Source organism: Crocuta crocuta, unplaced genomic scaffold, assembly GCF_008692635.1.
Source record: "Crocuta crocuta isolate KB4526 unplaced genomic scaffold, BGI_CrCroc_1.0 scaffold134, whole genome shotgun sequence".
In the NCBI taxonomy this organism is placed as follows: Eukaryota; Metazoa; Chordata; class Mammalia; order Carnivora; family Hyaenidae; genus Crocuta; species Crocuta crocuta.
Window position 1 is genome coordinate 5175878 of NW_027530183.1, and position 20503 is coordinate 5196380.

The 20503-nt window shown below is 37.1% G+C and overlaps 1 protein-coding gene across 5 annotated transcripts in view; it reads left to right on the top strand.

The window, feature by feature from the left end:
- WDFY3 (WD repeat and FYVE domain containing 3) overlaps positions 1–20503 on the top strand; it is a 229970-nt gene that overhangs the window by 144063 nt on the left and 65404 nt on the right. For 4 of the 5 annotated variants that reach the window (XM_077765173.1, XM_077765175.1, XM_077765176.1 and 1 more), the window contains 9 exons: positions 1317–1390; positions 1477–1638; positions 3002–3096; positions 6826–6946; positions 7172–7389; positions 10944–11179; positions 12362–12496; positions 15149–15328; positions 16880–17113. In XM_077765173.1, the coding sequence (XP_077621299.1) occupies positions 1317–1390; positions 1477–1638; positions 3002–3096; positions 6826–6946; positions 7172–7389; positions 10944–11179; positions 12362–12496; positions 15149–15328; positions 16880–17113 (1455 nt within the window). The remainder of the gene's footprint in view (positions 1–1316; positions 1391–1476; positions 1639–3001; positions 3097–6825; positions 6947–7171; positions 7390–10943; positions 11180–12361; positions 12497–15148; positions 15329–16879; positions 17114–20503) is intronic. The other variant, XM_077765174.1, reaches the window with a different exon arrangement.

Genomic DNA, 20503 nt, shown 5'->3' on the forward strand with positions numbered 1-20503 from the left:
GATAGATTGCTTGATATTTTCTATCAAGTCCCTAATGCTCTATCTAGTAATTTCTTTTTCATTCTTTTTCTCATGCTCGATTTTGAGTAGTGCCTTCAACCTCACTGAATTATTTTCTGCAATGTCCAATCTGCTGTTAGTTTCATCCAGTATATTCTTTATTTTAAATATTTGCTTTCATCTGTAGAAGTTCATTTTGCATCTTGAGGTATTTTCTGTTTCTCCTCCTCATGTTCATATTTTTGGTGGCATTCTTTAGCATATGGAACATATTTTTAATTTATTTTTTTAAAGTTTATTGATTTATTTTGAGAGTGAGCAAGAGCAGGGGAGGGGCAGAGAGAGGGGGAGAGAAAGAGAACCCCAAGCAGGCTCCCCGCCGTCAGTGTACAGTCTGACGTGCTGGAACCCACGAGCCACAAGATCACGAAATCAGGAGTCAGAGCCTTAACTAGGCCACCCAGGTGCCCTTGGAGTATACTTTTAATATTTAAAAATTTTTAACAGATTTTTAAAATAATTCTCATAATTCTAACATCTGTCATTTCTGAGCTATATGTAATAATCGATTTTTCTCCTACTTGTATGTCATATTTTCTTTTTTCTTTGCATACTTTGTAATTTTTTGTTGTATGCTAAATTTTACATTGTTAACTGCTAGATTTTGTTGTATTCCCTTATAAAAGTATTGAACTTTGCTCTGGCATTGTAGTTATCTTTTTGATGCATGCTTTTAGGATTTGTTAGGGTGGACTTAGAGTAACCTTTAGCTTGGCACTGACTAATACTCAGTTTGTCACTTCTAAGGCCTCTACCCAACTCCCTATGTATTGTGAAGTCTATGCACTCTTTGGTGGGAGTAAAAACTAGTCTCAGACCTTTGTTAAGTTCCAGGAATTGTTTAGTGTACTATTCTGCAGTGGTTATTTCCAGTTTTGGACTGCACATGAGATTTCAGTCACTCAGTCTTTGTCTTCAATTTACGGCATTCAGTATTCATTCTTTTCTGTACGTTGTGTTCCGTATTCAGTAATAATACTCAGTCACTAATTTCCAGATAAGCTTTCTATAGAACTTGCCTTTCCAGTTGTTTAGGAGGGTAATTTCCATAGCAATTATTCCTTTATGAACAGAATCATAAGTCTTCTATACAAGCAATTTTATAGGGCTTCACCAAATAAAAATTTATAAAGTGGTTATAGTCAGTTAATTATATAAGTGAAATAAGTGCTGTGTGCTGCATTTATGTTTGTTGGATAGTCAATTTGGGTGTTTTTTAGCCCTACATGTACCACAGTTCTTTCTTTTTATTGTAGGTTTGGCTCCATGCACCATATGAACTTCATCTTTCCTTATTTGAACACTTTATTGAACTTCTCACTGAGTCCAGGTATTAGTTAATATCTGTGTAGTTTATTGTTCAGTTATTGAAGAGATGATAAGCACAGACCATATAAAATCTTCTTTCTTTTATAGTGAAGCTTCCAAGAATGCCAAGTTAATGAGGGAATTCCAGCTCATCCCCAAGTTGCTCCTGACTCTTCGGGACATGTCTTTATCCCAGCCCACCATTGCTGCTATTAGTAATGTGCTGAGCTTCTTACTGCAAGGTTTTCCCAACAGCAATGATCTGCTCAGGTAGTGACAACTTCTATATCTGTCTGTTTATTAACTAAAAGTACCAGTGAGACTAAAATGAATGAAACGAAATTGGTTCTCATGCCTGTATGATACCTGTAATGTTAACATTCAAGATATTTGTAAGGCATAAAAAATATTATCTTGCCTTTATAAAGCAAAACCAGGTATTGTCACTAGTGAATGAGAAATTAGGTAGGACTGAGCCCAATGACATTTTGTCATGGACATAAAAGTGTTCAGTATAGGAACTCTTGGTACATCTTCCCCAAGCCCTGCTACTTCTCAAGTGTATGTGCACATGTGCGTGCGTGTGTGCGCGCACACACACACATACACACACACACACCCTGTAGTAGGCATGCCATCTATTTTATATATTTATTTTCTATCACCCAAACAGATGGTGATATTTTATTTTTGTATGTTTAAACCTTTTATATGCTGTATTATTTTGCTGCTAATGAGAGGTTTCACTCTCCACATGGTAATTCCCATCTTAGACAAAAATGGGAAAAAGCTGCCTAACCAAAGTATTTTCCAAGTAGAGAACTGCTTGAACTCAATTTGACCATTTTCATGGAATCAGCCAGGTTATCACAGGTAAAATCAGAGTGACTGATTAGAGTATCCCCAGTAGACTAACCTCTACTTTGTGTAGCATGTAAATCACTCACTTTTATATTCATTTACCTTGAAGACATTTTTGTAACTTGGCAACAGATTTAAAACTGGAGTTTAAAAATTATTTTGGAGATTATTGTTTATTGCTGTTTAACAACATTTATTTAAATCTAGATTTAAATAGTTCTTTTCCAGAACTGTAACAATCACTTTGTTAAATTATCCTTAGAACCTATCAAGTTTTTTATTTTTCTCTACCTTACAGATTAAGAAATTAAAACCCAGGGAAGTTAAGCTACTTGCCTCAAGTAACAAGATTAAAAACTGATAGAGCCAGGATTTTAACATTACCTGTGTTTCTAAAACCCAAGTTCTTAACTACTAGGCTACAGTGGATCCGTATAGATAATGTTAGGACATTTTGTTTTATTTATTTATTTTAGGACATTTTAATTTGGATCATACTACTTGGTTCTCAAAGTGCATTAAGGGTTAGTACATTAAAGGACTCATATTTCTGGGGAAATATATTTTTCCCTATTTTAAAACATTGTAACATATAATGTTAACTGCGATAGTCCTAGGGGAAGTAATCCAAATGCGGTCGCCTCAAGGTCTGTAAGAGATTAGGTAAAACAGGGAGCACTGTTTTTTCATTTCTTTGTGTTTTATTTATATTTTTGTTTGTTTGGGCAGAGAGAAACCTAAAATCTGTAACTTTTTTTTCTTATATTTAAAGGTTTGGCCAGTTTATTTCTTCTACTTTACCAACGTTTGCAGTTTGTGAGAAATTTGTAGTTATGGAAATAAACAATGAAGAGAAGCTTGATACTGGTGAGCCAAGTCTGGAGCTTGAAAACTAATTACCATGCCCTGTTTTCTGGCACAATTTACTATTACATGTGATGCTATTATATTTTCTCATTACATTGCTTTTTATGGTCTTTCACAGTTGTATTTATCTTAAACCTGTACAATATGCAGAAGTATAAAATCACCTATGGAATTTAATAGGGTGTGGATTTTACTTTAAAACTAAAATCTTTCCTGGAGGTGGGTGGAGAGATGGGAAAATAACAGGGATGAAGGGCACACGTACCTTGATAAGCACTGAGAAACGTGTAAAAATGTTGAATCATTGTACATCTGAAACTAACATAACACTGTATATTAATTACACATGAATTAAAAACAAACTCTTAAAGTAGTAAAAAAAGAAAAGTCACAGAGATGAAAAGTACAGCATAAGGAAATATAGTCAGTGGTATTGTAATAGTGTTGTGTGGTGACAGATGGTAGCTACACTTGGTGAGCATAGCATAACATATAGAGTTGGCAAATCATTGTAAAAACAAACTTAAAAATAGAATACATTAATTAAATCTTTCATATTCTTAGAGGATTCATAGCAGTGTTCCTTTAAATAGCAAACACAATTCTGTGTGACTTTTTTTTTTAAGTTGTTTTATTTATTATAAGAGAGTGCAGAGAAAAGGCAGAATGAGAGGAGAAGAGAGGATCCCAAGCAGGCTCCATGCTGTCAGCACAGAGCTGGATGCGGGTCTTGAACTCATGAAATGTGAGATCGTGACCTGAGCTGAAAACAAGAGTCAGATGCTTAGTTGATTGAGCCACCTAGGAGCCTCAACTCTGTGATTTTTGAGCATTAATTGACTTTTTAAAATTACATACATTTCTTTAGAAATACAGATACTTGCTAGTGTGAATTATATGTTTATAACTACTATTTTTGTTTTCCTATTAAAGATTTAGTAGTCACTTAGGGGAAAAAACATTTTAGAACCATTTTATATAAATGTAAATAGTTTCATAAGTTGTGGGATTTGGAGCCCATGACAACCACTTTTTTTTTCCATTTAGTGCATTTTTTTATTCATATATTTTCTTCGTTTGGTGGCTATTTCCCCCCACCTTGTTTTATAGTTTTCCTGGTACATATTCTAGGATAGATTTGTTTGGAAAGCATTGAAGGAACCTTTTATTTTTATTTATTTTTAAGTTAATTTAAGTCACCTCGTAACTGAGCGTGGGGCTCGAACTCACAACTCCAAGATCAAGAGTCACATGCTCTTCTCACTAAGCAGCCATGTGCTCTGAAAGGACCTTTTAGGTTGACTTATAATTAAATTCACAACATCTTATATATGTCAGCATTACTTACATTATTACCCATAATGTTCCATTGTTCCAAAATTGTGTCACATAAATGACTTCCCTTACTCTACTATCCATCTGGGCAGGGGAGGAAAACACTGTTGAATCAGTGCCTCACAAAGGTGTTCTCCTCCATGTTGGCTATACCGTCTGGTGCACAGCCTCTCCACTGCTTCATGAACAAGAAGAGAAAGGGTTGTAATCACGTTTTTCAAAAGAGAAACTCAAGATTTGAGAGGCTGAGTGATTTGCTGCAAATCCTAACAGAATGTAAGGCTGCTGCTGACCATTCGTCTACTGCCTCATTTGGAAAAATGTTGATGTTTCTTTGGTAAAGCGAATTAGCAGTGGATGAGAAGCATAAGATAAAATCAATGGATAACACTTACTGAGTGCTTAATGTCTACCAGGTAGTATTTAAGTGCTGTTTATATTCCTGTAACAATTCTATGAAATAGGCATTATTGCTATCCTAGTTTTCCAAGGGGAGAAACTGAGGCCTAGAAAAATTATAAAAGACATTTACCTGAGATCATACTACTTCCATTTGAACCCAGGTAATCCAGACCAACATTGTAAGCTTTTTTTAACCACTACATTTTTCTTTCATGTGCACAGATTATTTCTTAGCTCTGAATTAATATAAGCCAAGTAAACAGATATTACTGAAAGTACATTAAAAATCTTTGGAAACCTAGAACGTTTATTTCAAGTATAAAAAGATGTGAGACAAATATTTCTCTAGTCTCCATATTTCTTGCTAGTTGTTGAATTCAGTTAGCACAACTACTGTAAAATTTCCTTTGAGAAGAGTACAGTAGTGGAGATGTATAAATTAGCAACTTTTTCTGTTGATATGCCAAGTTCATTAGTATTCTCATCACTTCATTGCCATTTGAAATATTAGAGAAAGTCAGAAGCACATTGCTGGTCTTGTTAGTATAGGACATTTATTGTTTATTTGACATGAACTGAAGACTACATTAATTATAATAGGATGTTCCAAAAAATGAAAACCATAGTTTTTCTTTGAAGTAGTTTATATAGCATTCCGGATACACCTACGAAAGAGAAAATGGCCTGAATAATGCTGAAGAGCGATGTAATAGTGCAAAATAAAATAGCATAAAAGGGTAGTGCACTGCGGAAGAAAACATCAGTCGGAGTAGAAACAAGTTAAGCTGGAAATTCAGAGTTTATTATTTTAAACTATATTTCAAAATTAAGAGAAGCAAAACTGACAGAAAACTAGACCTAAATCTAAGGAGAATTTTTCATTTCTGTTGGATCACCATTTTCCTGAAAAGAAATAGTTGAAATAATTGAAAGGAAGTGATTCTTATCTCAATTTAGTTTATATGATATGTTTTCAACAAAGCAATTTATAAAATACCAGTCTTACCTCTTAAAAGGGAAGAGAATCTTGAGTTTCCCTAGGTAAGCTTCAGGCATTCTTACCAGTCAATGATTGAGGCACAAAAGTAACATTTTAAAAGGTTGTTTAAAGGTAAAAAGCATCTCTTGCCCAAACAAATAAAAGCATATGACCATTGCAGTTAAAGTTTAGCCCAAACTTCAGTTCTGGAATAAAGGAAGGTGTGGGGATTGTGATTTACCAGCCCATTGCCCATCAGTGTCCCGGCTGGGCCAAGAAGTCTGCACCATCGCCATTGAAAACCATAAGCTTTCTGTTTCCCTCCCTTGCTTTTCCAGTTTCTCTTGTACATTTGTGTGCCTTTGCCTCTCTTCTATTTAATTCTAAGTCTCCTTTATTACATTTACAGAATAGTTTATGCTTCCTGCTTTTTGTTTTTAAATTTGGCAAATTTATATCCTTCAAAATGAAACTGGAAATTAAGGATTTGGACTGTTGTTTTTATTCATGTGATTAATTTCACCTCTGTTGCTGGTGGAGAAATATTAATATAAGAAAGGATTTACCATCTTTTATTACGTGTTTAGATAAAGTCACACATAAATGAAGAATTTTCAGGATTCTAAAGTACTCCTAGAGAAAATGTTTTTTTTTTCTTTTTTTTTAAGTTTATTTTTGAAAGAGAGAAAAAAGATAGTGCTCAAGTAGGGGAGGGACAGAGAGAGGGAGACATAGAATCCAAAGCAGGCTCCAAGCTCTGAGCTGTCAGCACAAAGCTTGATGCAGGGCTCAAACCTATGGACCCAGAGATTGTGACCTGAGCCAAAGTCAGATGCTTAACAGACTGAGCCACTCTGGCGCCCTTTTAAATTTATCTTTTTAAGTTTATTTTATTTTTGGAGAAAATGTTTTCTAAAAGATGCAATTTTCAGTGAAATTTCTTGGAACAGTATTAATATAGTTTATACTGATTTATCTACTAAGGTAATTTAATGTGTATATTTTCATTGTAGGAACTGAAGAAGAGTTTGGAGGTCTTGTATCTGCTAATCTTATACTTTTGAGGAACAGACTTCTAGATATCTTGCTAAAACTAGTTTATACATCTAAAGAAAAGACAAGCATTAATTTGCAGTAAGTAAAATCTTTTAGAATTGATAGTACCAGTTAATACTAGTTCATTCCCCGTAGACAAAAGAAAGAATTGCTACTTTTCATAGAATTTTTTGAACCTTGCAATTTGTAGTATCTTGAGAACAAAACCTAATCTTACTTAAATTTTTTTAAATTAGAAATCCTAATACTTTGAAATTAATATTCTATTTTTTTTCTTCTTCTTAATTATCTCCCTTTAAATAGAGCTTGTGAAGAACTGGTCAGGACACTGGGCTTTGATTGGATTATGATGTTTATGGAAGAACACTTACACTCCACCACAGTCACCGCAGCCATGCGGATTCTTGTTGTGCTGCTGAGTAATCAGTCCATTCTCATCAAGTTTAAGGAAGGACTCAGCGGAGGAGGGTGGCTGGAGCAGACAGATTCTGTCTTAACTAATAAGATCGGAACTGTATTAGGTATGGGACTTTTACCATCAACTGCTATAAAATAAGCTGTTGTATTTTGTTTTTAAATCTTATAGTCTTCAGTTCATCTGACAACCATTAAGAGTCATGAATTTGAATGAATGAATGAATGTGAATAAACAGCTTAGCAAGTTTCAAATTTGGCATTTTTAATTGCAAATCAAACAACTCAGAGACAGGATATTAAAGATGTAAAAACTCAAGGGAATTCCTTATTTTTTGTTGTATAGTTCCCTTTCTTATGTATAAGTAAATAATTAGCAAATCATCCAAACTCAGTTAATAATAATCAGTATTTTGAGTGCTTGTTCTGTGCCAGTTACTAAACGTTTTCATTTTCAGTCGTCCTTTGAGGTATAAATTCTATCCTACCCATTACACTGATGAGAAAACCAACCATAGGTGTGAAGTTACTTGTCAACTAGTAGTGTCAGCTTTGAATCCAGGTTGATTAGATCAAAAGCCCATGCTTTTAACTGTTGTGTTATATTGCCTCTCAAAGATTAATTAAGCTCAGGGTTTCAGCCGAATTTCCTTATTCTCTGCTTGCTAGTTCTGTGCTATTTTCAATGTGGAACTGAGCATTTAAGTAATATTAGAAAATTATAGCTTTCTATGTTAGATTCATTTGAGCTGCTATATTTTTATTCATATTAATTAGTGTTCTTATTTTGGAATATATATATTTAAGGTAATGTTTTTATTGAAAACCATAGTTTTTCACTTCTTACAGTATTTTTTAAATTCTTAAAGTATATACTTTTAAAATATATTTGTCTTTATAACATTACATTTTAAAATTGTATATAATTATATTCTGGAATAAGCATCAAGAATACCTGTTTACTCTTGTTGGATGGAAAAATTAGGGATCCATATTGAATATGTAATTTATCTGTAAAAAAAAAAAGTAAAAGCATCAATACCTAGGTGCTGCCTGCATCTGATTCATATATCAAAGAAAATAATAGGAAGACCAAGTTTACAACGTAAGATTATTTTACTGTTACTTCACATTGGAAAATGTCTGAAACAACTTTGTAATGAAGAAGGGAATTCACGGTGAAATGATTTCTCAAAAAAGTAGATGGCTTTGAAATACATATTCTAAGTTATCATGGTTTTTATGGTCTAAAAAGATCACTATTTTGCATTGACCCTAAGGGTCGGATATAGCCTACAAATGTTATTGTTAGTAACAGTTTGATAGCAAGACCTTACATTTGTTGACCTTAATGATTGCTCCTAGGAGAGCAAGCAACGGAAGGTAGAGCAGAATGTGAGTTCTGTGGAATATGAGAGTTTCAAATGCTAATAGACAGCACTACTTCCCATCGAAGGCCAAAAACCACAGTAGTAGCCCCTGAGATTCACATAGCGCATTGTGCTTTACAAAATTCTTTAACGTGCTTCATCTCTTTTGAGCTTTATGATTGTGGAGACAGGTATATACTTTATGGATATGTTATACTTTATATGAAATAAACCTAATAAATAAAAATTAAGGATTAATTTCTCTAATTAGGAAAGTAAGACTCTTAAATGCATAAAGTTCCTGAGTCAGACAGTACTGGTGTCCGAGTAACTGCCTTCTAAGTGTTAGTCCTGTTCTTTTGTCTGTAATATCAGAAAAAGGTGCCTTTTCTATCTCTGACCTGACTTCATGCCTTGGAATTTGTCTTCTTTTATACCTGCTTACAAACTGCATTTGCTCTTCTTGTTCTAAAACTCTTCTCGTTCTAAAGCTCTTCTCGTTCTAAAAGCAAAATGTAGGAACTTAAGTGTAATTTAAATTTGATTCAATTTAATTAAATTTTCCCTGAATACCTGTGTGATCACACACAAATAGGTGTATGTATACGGATACATATCCTATCATTTGATTCTGTTCTCTGTTTGATGTGATGAGCAACCTAATGTCTTTGAGTGTTTCATTCACATTTGTTAGTTTTTGTCAAAAATTTTTTATAAAAATACCTTTCACGTAGCTGTTACTTGAATCTACATAAATGTGTAATTGTTAATAACATATTAAGTATTCCTTAAGACTAATTATAGGGAAAAATAGAGTGTGAGAATTTAGAAAGGCAAATGAATGCTGGTATTGGTTTTCATTTAGGACCTGTAGTTTATTCAACATTTATTTTCCTATTTAATGTATAAAATACCACTTATGTCTTCTGACTTCTTAAAGCTCAAGACTTTTTTATACTGGTAATTTCATTCAGAATTCACTGTGGGCAAAAATCACCTGTGTCGAAATGCAGCCAGTCTTTCAGAAATGTGGCAGTGTCATTAAGAAGACCAGGGGACACCATGTAACTTCACAGGCTCTAAAATAGACATTAGCTCAAGTCCTAGCACCAGTACTCTTCAGTTTTGTGACTCTGAACAAACTGCGTATTTTCCGTGTTATAGAAAGGATAATAGTAATCTCTGACTCACATGCTCATTGTGTTTGAGAAATGAGTTGTGGGAAAGAGGTCAGTAAATTGCTATACAGTTCTTTAATTAGACGACATCAGAAGATTAATTCACAACACACGAAGCAGTTGGTTAGGAAGAAATCATTAAAAAGCTAGCTGGACGCAAATTTCTCTTTTATTATTTTAAATAGCAAGTTGCGTGCTTACTTCATCCTAGAGAAAAGGAATTGGAAGGAAAAAAATGAGTATTTATTTGAAACACAGATTGCTTGAGAGTAAAAATCAATCCTTCATCACTCGGTTGCCCTTCACACAAGTTTTATACTGAAACTCTGGCCCACATGTATTCTGTGCTGAGCACTGTGCTAGGTTTGGGGAGGCAGAAGAACTAACTATTGGACTTGTGTCCTGATAAGTTTTGTAACGGAAGGAGCAGGGTTACTAGAAAGGCCGCTGCCGTATAAGCCACATCCGCAAGCGCTGACCCTCTCCTGGTAGAGCTGTGTTTCTGGGAAGGATTCGGTGTCTACAGTCCCAGTCCCAGCAGCGCTGGGCAACTTCCCAGCAGAATTACAGATCATGTTGTGCGGAAAGATTAGTTTGCTCATTTATTTTGTCTTGTCTCAAAACTTGTAGATGATTTAAAGGTAACTAAGTTAACATGATCTTCGGGACAAATGACCTATATTAACTGAATAGAGTTCATTATAATTACATGCCGAATATAATTACAGCAGTTTTAGTTTTTTTAAGGTACATTTTTGTAGCACCCTAAACTTTGGGTCTGTTTTGATTTTAACTTTCTTTTTTAGGGAAATGTTAGAGCTCATTTGAGGTGCTTCTTTTAATGAGTGGAATTTATATTCTCTCTTGTATCTTGATTGTCACAGCTAGTTTTCAAGACCTGTGTTCTAATCGACAGGCTTGCCAAAATCAGAGGTCGTGCAGTCAGCTTGTAACTAGAAGATTAATTCAACAATGGAATAGCTAATTGCTTTTATTAATACGAATATTCTGAGTAGAAATGTCACCTATACTGAATGACTCCTTTCTTTGTTAATACAGCAAGGTGGTCGATTATTCACTTTGTACTTACTGTTACATTTCCTCTCCTCTTAGGATTCAATGTGGGCAGGAGCGCTGGCGGGCGATCGACGGTCAGGGAGATTAACCGGGATGCTTGTCACTTTCCTGGTTTCCCAGTTCTGCAGTCCTTCCTCCCTAAACACACTAATGTCCCTGCTCTCTATTTTCTCCTCATGGCACTCTTTCTGCAGCAGCCAGTTAGTGAGCTGCCTGAGAACCTGCAGGTCAGTGTGCCTGTCGTCAGCAGCCGATGTAAGCAGGGTTGCCAGGTAGGAATTATCTAGTAAGGCGGAAGTGTGGTTATACGTGCTGGAAAATCACTACAGGGTGATGGGTTGCTCACAGTAAAACCAAAGGGGTTCCATCCCTTTCTCACATTTAAGATTTGATTTGGGACAGAAAAATCTGAAGATATCATAGAAAACTTTAGCAAAAAAGGAGTCCTTTTTTCCTATGTGGTTTTTTTTTTTTTTTTTAATGATTATATGATTCTATATGCATAAAGACTTCGGATAGTATTTTAAATGGTGATCTGAAGAATTTGAGTTCCGTGATCTTACCTAGAAGTACAATGTCATTTCTATAGAATTAAAAATAGAGGTGCTTATGTAACATGAGTTAATTGGAGAAGATTCCTAGTGCAAATTCTGATTACAAAAATGTTTTTAATTTCTTAATGATAGGTAACATCCACAGTACAGAAACACTGAGGCTTCACTTGAATCCTAAGTGAAGACTGTTGTGGAATCTATGTGTAGCTTTTGTTTGTGGTACTGCAAAGACTTAGCAGTTTAGTTTTAAACTCAACTTTACTTCCATCATAATGCCTAATGCTATTTTAAATCAATTCTAGTAATTGACAAAACCTTTTAAATGAAAAGAAAGTCTGTACCCTTATATTAAGTCAGGATATGGATTCGGGCTTAACAGAGTTTGGTCGGTTATATAATTTTTCAAAACAAGCATGACACTATAGTCATGAAGTGTTATATAAAACTGCAATGAATAAGTCTCCTAAACTGATTTTTATTTTGTTAAATCTTACCTGTATGTGAATTAGAACACTGCCAAAAGAGGGGTAAAAAGTGAGTTCCATGTGCTTTTTTAAAAGATCCTGCTTAAAATAATTAGTTCTATAATGTCATCTCCTGCTAATTAGCATGTATTTTCTTTCTGTTTGTTTTCATTCGAGAACAAAAAGTAGAAAACAATGTTTCTAACGTAGACCTAGAATGATAAGTACTATTCACTCTTCTTTATAAATGTAAAACTTTACAAACTTTTAAAATTTAGGAGGGAGAAGTGCTAGGTCTCTCACTCTCTCCATCATTACTCACTTTGAAAAACAAACTGATCAGTCTCAAAGACATTTTAGAATCTTAGAACTTGTGAGGGTCTCCAGCTGAAAATACTTGACAGTGGCTAATCTTGGTTCCCTTTGACCTCTGCAGTTTGATTTAGATTCCATTTGGACATTTATCTTTGGAGTTCCTGCTTCCAGTGGAACTGTGGTCTCCTCTATCCATAACGTGTGCACAGAAGCTGCTTTTTTATTACTGGGGATGCTCCGCAGCATGCTGAATTCAGTAAGTCCATTCTTCCTTCCTCTGATACATTTCTTCCCATGGGGAAATCGTTAGGTAACAGGACTGTTTATTTACTGCACAGTCCTTCCATTTGGTTCTCTCTACCGTAGGGATGTACGGTGCAGTTGATTAGACCACAGACTCTGGAGCCCTGCCTGGGTTTAGATCCCGTATCTGGTACTTAAGACATGCTAACGTCTGTGCCTCAGTTTCCTCATGTATAAAATGCTGGTGATAAGGGAACTTATCTCTTATGTTTGCTGTGAGGGTTTAATGGGGAGTTTAGTAAATACACAAAGCACTTCTAAGAGTGCCTGGCACATAGTGTTTTGTAAGTGTTCATGGATATTATCAGTGTTATATATATTCTAATGTAATGTGTATGTATAACAAATATACATTAATAGTGTATGTGATTGCAATAATATGTTACTTGAACTTTGAAAATCACATTCATTTAAAGATTAAAAATGTCAGCACACTGGAGCGCCTGGGTGGCTTAGTCGGCTGAGCGCTGACTTTGGCCCAGGTCATGATCTTGCAGTCCGTGAGTTCAAGCCCCATGTCGGGCTCTGTGCTGACTGCTTGGAGACTGGAGCCTGCTTCAGATTCTGTGTCTCCCTCTCTTTCTGCCTCACCCACTCATGCTCTGTCTCTGTGACTGTCTCTCTCTCTCTCTCTCTCTCTCTCTCTTTCTCTCTCTCTCGCCTGCTTCGGATTCTGCGTCAAAAGAAATATCAGCACTGGTTTTATTTTGTATTTGCTTTTGTTTATTCTAATGATTTCTAACTTAGATACAAAAGATTGAAAGAGTAAGTGACAAGATGTATGTTCCTATTTATTTTACAGGAATACTGTGAATAATGATTTAATTTGTTTATACAACTTAAGATCACATTGTAAGAGGAATTACTAACTCTCTTTGGATTACAAGTACTAACCTAATTTTAGTCAAAGCTATTCTTATGTCATCTTAGGAAAGAACATTACTATTGTATTAATTTAGAATGCTTTTGGGCTCTTGTTTTAGTTCCTTTTCATAAACAAATACAAAAATCTAACTTAAAAAAGTCATTCTCTAGGCAAGTAGCAAAAGATAGGTATTGTTCACATACATCCTTTTCCCCTTTTTTATCATCATCATTATTATCGTTGTATTGCTCTGAAGGGAAAACACACTCCTCTGTGTCCCCTCTGCTCTCAGTATTCTGCCACTATACTACTTCACATCTGACTTCTGATCACCAAGTATGTGGGGGGTTTTGCCACATGAGCTGGATGTCCCACAGCTTAGTTCAGTTCCAACGTGGTCTACCTGGAGATGGCGTCAGATCCCACAGGTGAAGGGCTCGGTCTCACACAGTTGCCCTGCCACCCGCACGTCAGGTGCTGGTCACACGTCCACGTTGTTGCCTGTGCTTCTGCTCTATTGGCTGTAAATTGGAGGTTCCCATGACTTGGGAAAACATTTTACTTACTAGACTGCCAGTTTATTATAAAAGGACGTGACTCGGGAACAGCTAGATGGAATTGCTGCAGAGAGTAGGGTGTGCAGAAGGGCACAGGGCTCCCATGCCCTCTCTACCTGCCGCTCCCCCAACACCTCTGTGTGTCCACCCAGCCAGAAGCTCTCCAGACCCTGTCCTTGAGGGTTTTCATTCAGGCTTCATTACATCAACATGATCGAACCATTGGCCATTGGTGATTGAACTCCATTTCCAGGCCCTCTTTCCTCCCTAGAAGTTAGGGGGTGCAGGGCTCTAGTGAGATGAAAGCTCAACCCCTCTTTCATGTGGTTGCTTCCCTGGCATGTCTTCATCTGTAGAGACTTTCCAAAAGTCTTACTGTTAACATTAACTCAGGTGTGGTTGAAAGGGGTTTTTTATGTTGTTTTTTTTTAATGTTTATTTTGAGGGAGAGCACATGTGTGAGCTGGAGAGGGAGAGATGAGAACCATAAGCAGGCTCCATGCTGCCAGTGCAGAGCCTGTCGTGAGGCTCGATCCCCACAAACTGTGACATCATGACATGAGCTGAAATTGAGTTGGACTCTCAACTGACTGAGCCACCTAGACATCCCAAGGGGTTTGCTATTATTAACAAAAGACACCTTCACGGCTTTTCTCACTTACAGCATTCCAAAGGTTTTAGTAACTCTGTGCCAAGAATGAGATGGGACAAAGACCAAGTATATATTTCGTATTATAAATCATGGTATCACTGTTGCATAATGGTTCACAGCATCATTCTTGTCATTTTACATATAACAATGTGAGGTTTGGAAAAGTGAGGTAACTTCCCCCATCTTTTATGTCACTCCTAACATCATGCCAGCATGATGGAGGGTGGGTCAGCTTTGTGGATAACACAGCCAGACTCATGTTGATAATGATAACCAAAACCACTGACTCAAGTTACTGAGCCGTGAGTATGCCAGTGAACAGACAAACATCCTGTCAGTTTCTAGGAGTATTGGGTTTGTTTTAGCTTATTTTCTAGATCTATGTATATTGCTTGTGAATGTGGTTCATAAGAGCTATGAGCCATTACCCTGTCCAGTGTTAGAAAAGAAGTTGAGTAATGGATTTTTAAAGTGATTTGCGGCAGTGTTAGTTTTTCTAACATATTATTTCTTTTCTTGTCCCCATGACAGCCTTGGCAGTCAGAAGAAGAGGGGTCTTGGCTCCGAGAATACCCCGTGACCCTGATGCAGTTCTTTAGATACTTATATCACAACGTTCCCGACCTGGCGTCCATGTGGATGAGCCCTGACTTCCTGTGTGCATTAGCGGCCACGGTCTTCCCCTTCAACATCCGCCCTTACTCAGAGATGGTAGGAAAGGTGGGGGGAGTGTCCACCTGGGATTAGTCTGCTCCAGTGGGTAGCAGGGTTTCCCTGCCAGTCTTTTCAGCTTCTGACCAAGTTAGTTTCCTAACTTTCTACCTCACTTCTTACATTATTCTCTGGTGTCTGCTCCCCACACTCTCCTTCTGCTTTCCCCTAAAATAGCAGTGAACCCTGCTTCCTGTTTTATTTACTGTATTCTCGCAAGTCCCCAGTTAATCACTTCCCTCTCTGAGTTGCTGCGGACCCATTTCTTGCTTTACGTGCTGAGAGCTGTGTCGTTGTGCAGTGTTGTAGCCAGGTTACAGAACTCCGGTCAGACTCCACTTCCCTCCACCTCCCTTATTTACAAATTAAATATAGGATTTACTGTCTTTATACAAAAGTGAAATCTGTGTTTGTCTTTTTTGTTCCACTTTTGTTTTTTATAATCTGTACTAATTTAATAGAAAATTATTGGACTGTAATCATAAGTGGTACACTTCTTTTGTCCTTTAAAACAAAGCCCTCAAGACCATTAGTATTCCCTGTACTTCAGAACTTCATGTTTTCTCTTAATTCTACCACTTATTCTAGGACCTGGGGTAAACTACCTTCTTCATACTCACTTTTCTTCATGTATAAAGGTGGAAACACTTATTATAAAATTGTAGGGTACTTTAGGAGGAAAGGCAAGTAAAACACATGACCTTAATACCCTGGCTTGTTTGTAATTTTAAAATCTTCATTTTTTGGTAAAAACAGACCTTTAGTATTATATCAACGTCTTTTCCTTGTCAGCACCTTATCGTTTGTTTTCTGATCTCTCTTTTTCGCTTAGCTCAAAATCAGTTCTGGTTTTGTTGTTGTTTATTTATCTGGGTTTTTTTTTTTTTCAATTTGCAAAAATGGATCAGCTCTTAGATGCCACCCTTGGGCCAGATCTTAACGTGAAATTCTGTGACATTGACTTCTCCTTAGGTATATTTCAATATGCAAATATAGTCATTCTCATCATTTCATTTATTTTAAGTGCAGTTATCCATTGTAGAGAAAAACTTTGGCGTGCCTGGGTGGCTCAGTCCATGAAGTGTCCGACTTGGGCTCAGGTTATGATCTCACGGTTTGTGGCTTCAAGCCCCGCGTTGGGCTCTGTGCTGACAGCTCAGAGCCTGGAGCCTGCTTCGGATTCTGCGTCTCCCTCTCTCTCTGACCCTCCCTGCTTGCTTGCTCTCTCTCTCTCTCTCTCTCAGAAGTAAATTAAAAAACATTTTAAAAAAAGGAAAAAATTCAACATAAAACAAATACACAGTTAGTGGCTGGTCACTTTAATATTAGAAAGAGTATGTGTTAAGCACCCATACGAATGGTTCCCAGTTACTACTACCTTGACGTGACAGTCAAATAAGCAAAGTGAAGTAATGTATTGAATTCCTTAGTAGGAGGTAAATGTTGAAGGAAAATACTGTTGCTGCTATAATTTGGATTTTAGGAAACATGGAAATGAAAATATCACATAAAATCAAATGTGACTCGTGTATTTCCACTTGATTTTACCAGGTGACTGATCTTGATGATGAAGTTGGATCTCCAGCAGAAGAGTTTAAAGCCTTTGCAGCAGACACAGGGATGAACAGAAGCCAGTCAGAGTACTGCAACGTGGGCACGAAGACCTATCTGACCAATCACCCAGCTAAAAAGTTTGTCTTTGACTTCATGCGGGTCTTAATAATAGACAACCTCTGTCTTACTCCTGCCAGCAAGCAGACACCACTAATTGATCTTTTGTTGGAGGTAAGGACAAAAAAATGCATTTATATCTCTTTTGCTCAGTTTTTATAATTAGAACATTAGTATCCAAGCACGCTTTATGCCAGATGCCTCTCAGATTTCAAACTCTTCTGGTTGTACAGACAGAACATATCATGGACTCTGGGAATTTTTTACCCCAGATGTGCTGTGTACCCTAACAATTTGTTTCTCTTCTCTCTGTTCCCTCCCATGAGCATATCCCTAATTCAAACCTTTCTTATCCTTTCCCTAGGCTAAGAATTGACGGACTTTTTCTGTAAATGGCCAAATAATAAAAATGTCAAGCTTTGTAGGGTATACAATCTCTGTTACAACTGTTCAAAGATATCATTGTAGCTAGAAAGCAGCCATAGACAGTACATAAATGAGTGAGCATGGCAGTGTTTCAATAAAAATTGGTCCACAGAGACAGACATGGACTAGATACGGCCCGTGGGCCTTAGTGTGCCAGCACCTTCTCTCAATACTTAGAGCAGCAATGTCTCCTTCTCCCTACTTCTGTCCCTCTTTCATATTATTACCTGGTATTATTGCTCTTGGTAGTCTCTGCAGCTTAAGACATGGTGCATTGTACATAGTAGGTGCCTACTACTATGAAGTTACTGAATTTTCCCCAAGGCAGCAAAGTTCTAGGTTGCTTGCTCTCTTAGCTCAGATTGCAACAAAATACCATAGACTGGATGGTGTGGAAAACAGATATTTATTTCCCACAGTTCCAGAAAGAGAGGTCTGACATCAGGATGCCAGCTTGGTGATGTTCTGGTGCCCTCTTCCTGGCTTGCAGATGGCTACATTATTATACTCGCACATGGCAGAGAGAGAGAAAGAGGGCTCATGAACGCATGTGCAAGAAAACTTTTGTGTTCCTTCCTCTTATTTTTAAAAAAATTAATGTTTATTTATTTTTGAGAGAGAGAGAGAGAGTGTGAGAACGAGAGGGGCAGAGAGAGAGGAAGACACAGAATCCCAAGCAGGCTCCAAGCTCTGTCAGGACAGAGCTCAACGTGGGGCTTGAACTCACAAACTGTAAGATCATGACCTGAGCTGAAGTTGGACACTTAACCGACTGAGCCACCCAGGTGCCCCGTGTTCCTTCCTCTTATAGGGGCACTAATCTCATGGGCACTGTACCATCGTGAGCTCATCTTAACCGAATTACCTTCTGATGACTCCATCTCTTAATACCGTCACATTGAAGGTTAGAGCTTCAACATATGAATTTAGGGGAGACAGAGACAGTCCATTGCACTTGCCTCTTCTTATAAGTGATATGAATCAGCCAATGCATCAGAAAATGAGCTTAAGGGGCCACACTGCCAGCTGTAGAAATTGGCCATGCCTGAAAACCAAATGTTCACCTAGAAAACTTTCAAAAGATCATAGAAAGAATTTAATATATAACCATTTCCCTGTACATTCATATTTTTTTTTGGTGAATTCATATAAGTAGGGCCAAGCAGTCCATTCCAGAACTCTGAAAATAATAACATTCTGTGAAACGATTCAGTCAGTTAAAAGACTAAATTACTTTTCTCTCTGGGGAACTTCCCTCATGCTCTCAGCCACTTGGTAGCTGAAACTGCACTTTCTCTGCTCCCTCTAGTGGCTAATACGGTTAATTTTTTACTTGAAACCTTAAAACCACAAGAGAGGTTTTCTCTTATTCATGTGAAAATATCAACTAAAAGAAATTCGGTCAACTGAAAGAAATTGCTGGTGTAATTTAGATACAGTCATACTAAGCATTTTAACCAGGATCACAGTGTTTACTATGGGTAGAAAAATAATTGATATCCTCAGCAATCAGTAAGGTAGAGTTTAAGGCATGCCTGGTAGAACTTGTCCTTATTGGAGAAGTGAGGATTGCTAGTATCTTCGTGTATCAGGTAAGAATTTGGAGCATTCTATGCGAAATGAAATTGTGATCAGAAAATAACAGGATAATAAAGTTCAGAAGAGGTGTGTGCAAGAAAGCGTAAGTCAGCCAAATACTAAAATACACATGTGTGGGAAATATGGGGAGATATATCCGGTAATAGCCTTTTTCAGACTTGTAAGAACCCTAATAGCTAATTAGCCATAGGTAAGCAATATGATTGTCTTTTACTTGGGTTTTCTATATTTTTCAAAGAGAAATTTTGTTTGCTATAACATGTACTAACCTTGAGGTAGCATTCTCATTGCTGTGGATAGTATTCTGCCTGACTGGATGTGGCGAGTCAGGGGTGGTGGGGTTAGAGTTTGAGGAGAAGCAGGGGATGTCAAGATGGAAACTCCCAGGGAAATTATCAACTCCTTAAAAGTTAGGGACCACTTTTCACATGTCCTTTCATCTCTCACAGAATTATTAGCACGGTGTTTTGGCTTGTTCTTTTCAATATTAATCCTTTAACTGTAACTACATCCTGGCAGTTCTCAAATAGGAAGATGTAATACATCTAATAAAAGAGATACACATTTGCTTTTAAAATTTAACTTAATCCTTCAAGGAACTTCCAGTTCTTCTATACACATATAGAAAACACATGCAGAACATATTTCTTGCACTCCATGTCTCTGATGGTGTAAAGAAAATAAACAGCAAGCACACGAGTTTGAATGCTGTTCAAGAAGAGAATTATCCTGTATGTTTACCATTTACCTGGATGAAGGACGGGGTTTGATCCAACTGATTTTCAGTTCGATACATTTGAGGCAGGCCATCTTCAGTCCTGGGATCGTTGGAATCTCGCCCCAAGATCACATACTTATTTGATTATAAAAGATTCTCATTTGTGTAGGCTAGCCAGAGTGTGACACTGAGGTTGAGTATGAGGGAGACCGTGTGGGGCAATGGGAAAAGCATCGGTTTTGGAGTGAGGAGTACCTGTTCTGAATTCTGGGCCTGTTTTGAATTAAATAAGCACTTTTGTCTCACTGAACTCAATCCATTCTCTAGACAATGATTTATATACTTCTCTCCTTTGTATGATTTTTATGGGAGTTAAATATATGTAAATCACCCAGCAAAAGCTGTTTTTGAGAAATTAAGTGCGTGCTGGTTATAGCTGTGTCCTTGGCCATGCTCACTCTCTTCACCCCTTATAGTTTGCCCATGTTTCACAAGGTATAAAAATAGAACCTGTCTCTGAGGTCTGTGAGAATTAAATAAGATAATATATTTAAGATTCATAACACAGTACCTAGCCCATAAGGCTTACTGAGAAAATGAAGTGGCCTTCGCTGGCATATGCCAGGGTGTCCAGGAGCTCTTCTCCCTGCTCCCATCCACCGGTGTCTGTCACCACCAGTGCCTGTCACCAGCAGGCATCTTCTGGAAGTCCCGGTGACTTCGCTGCATATGAGCACCTCCATGGCAACCTGGGGTCGGAG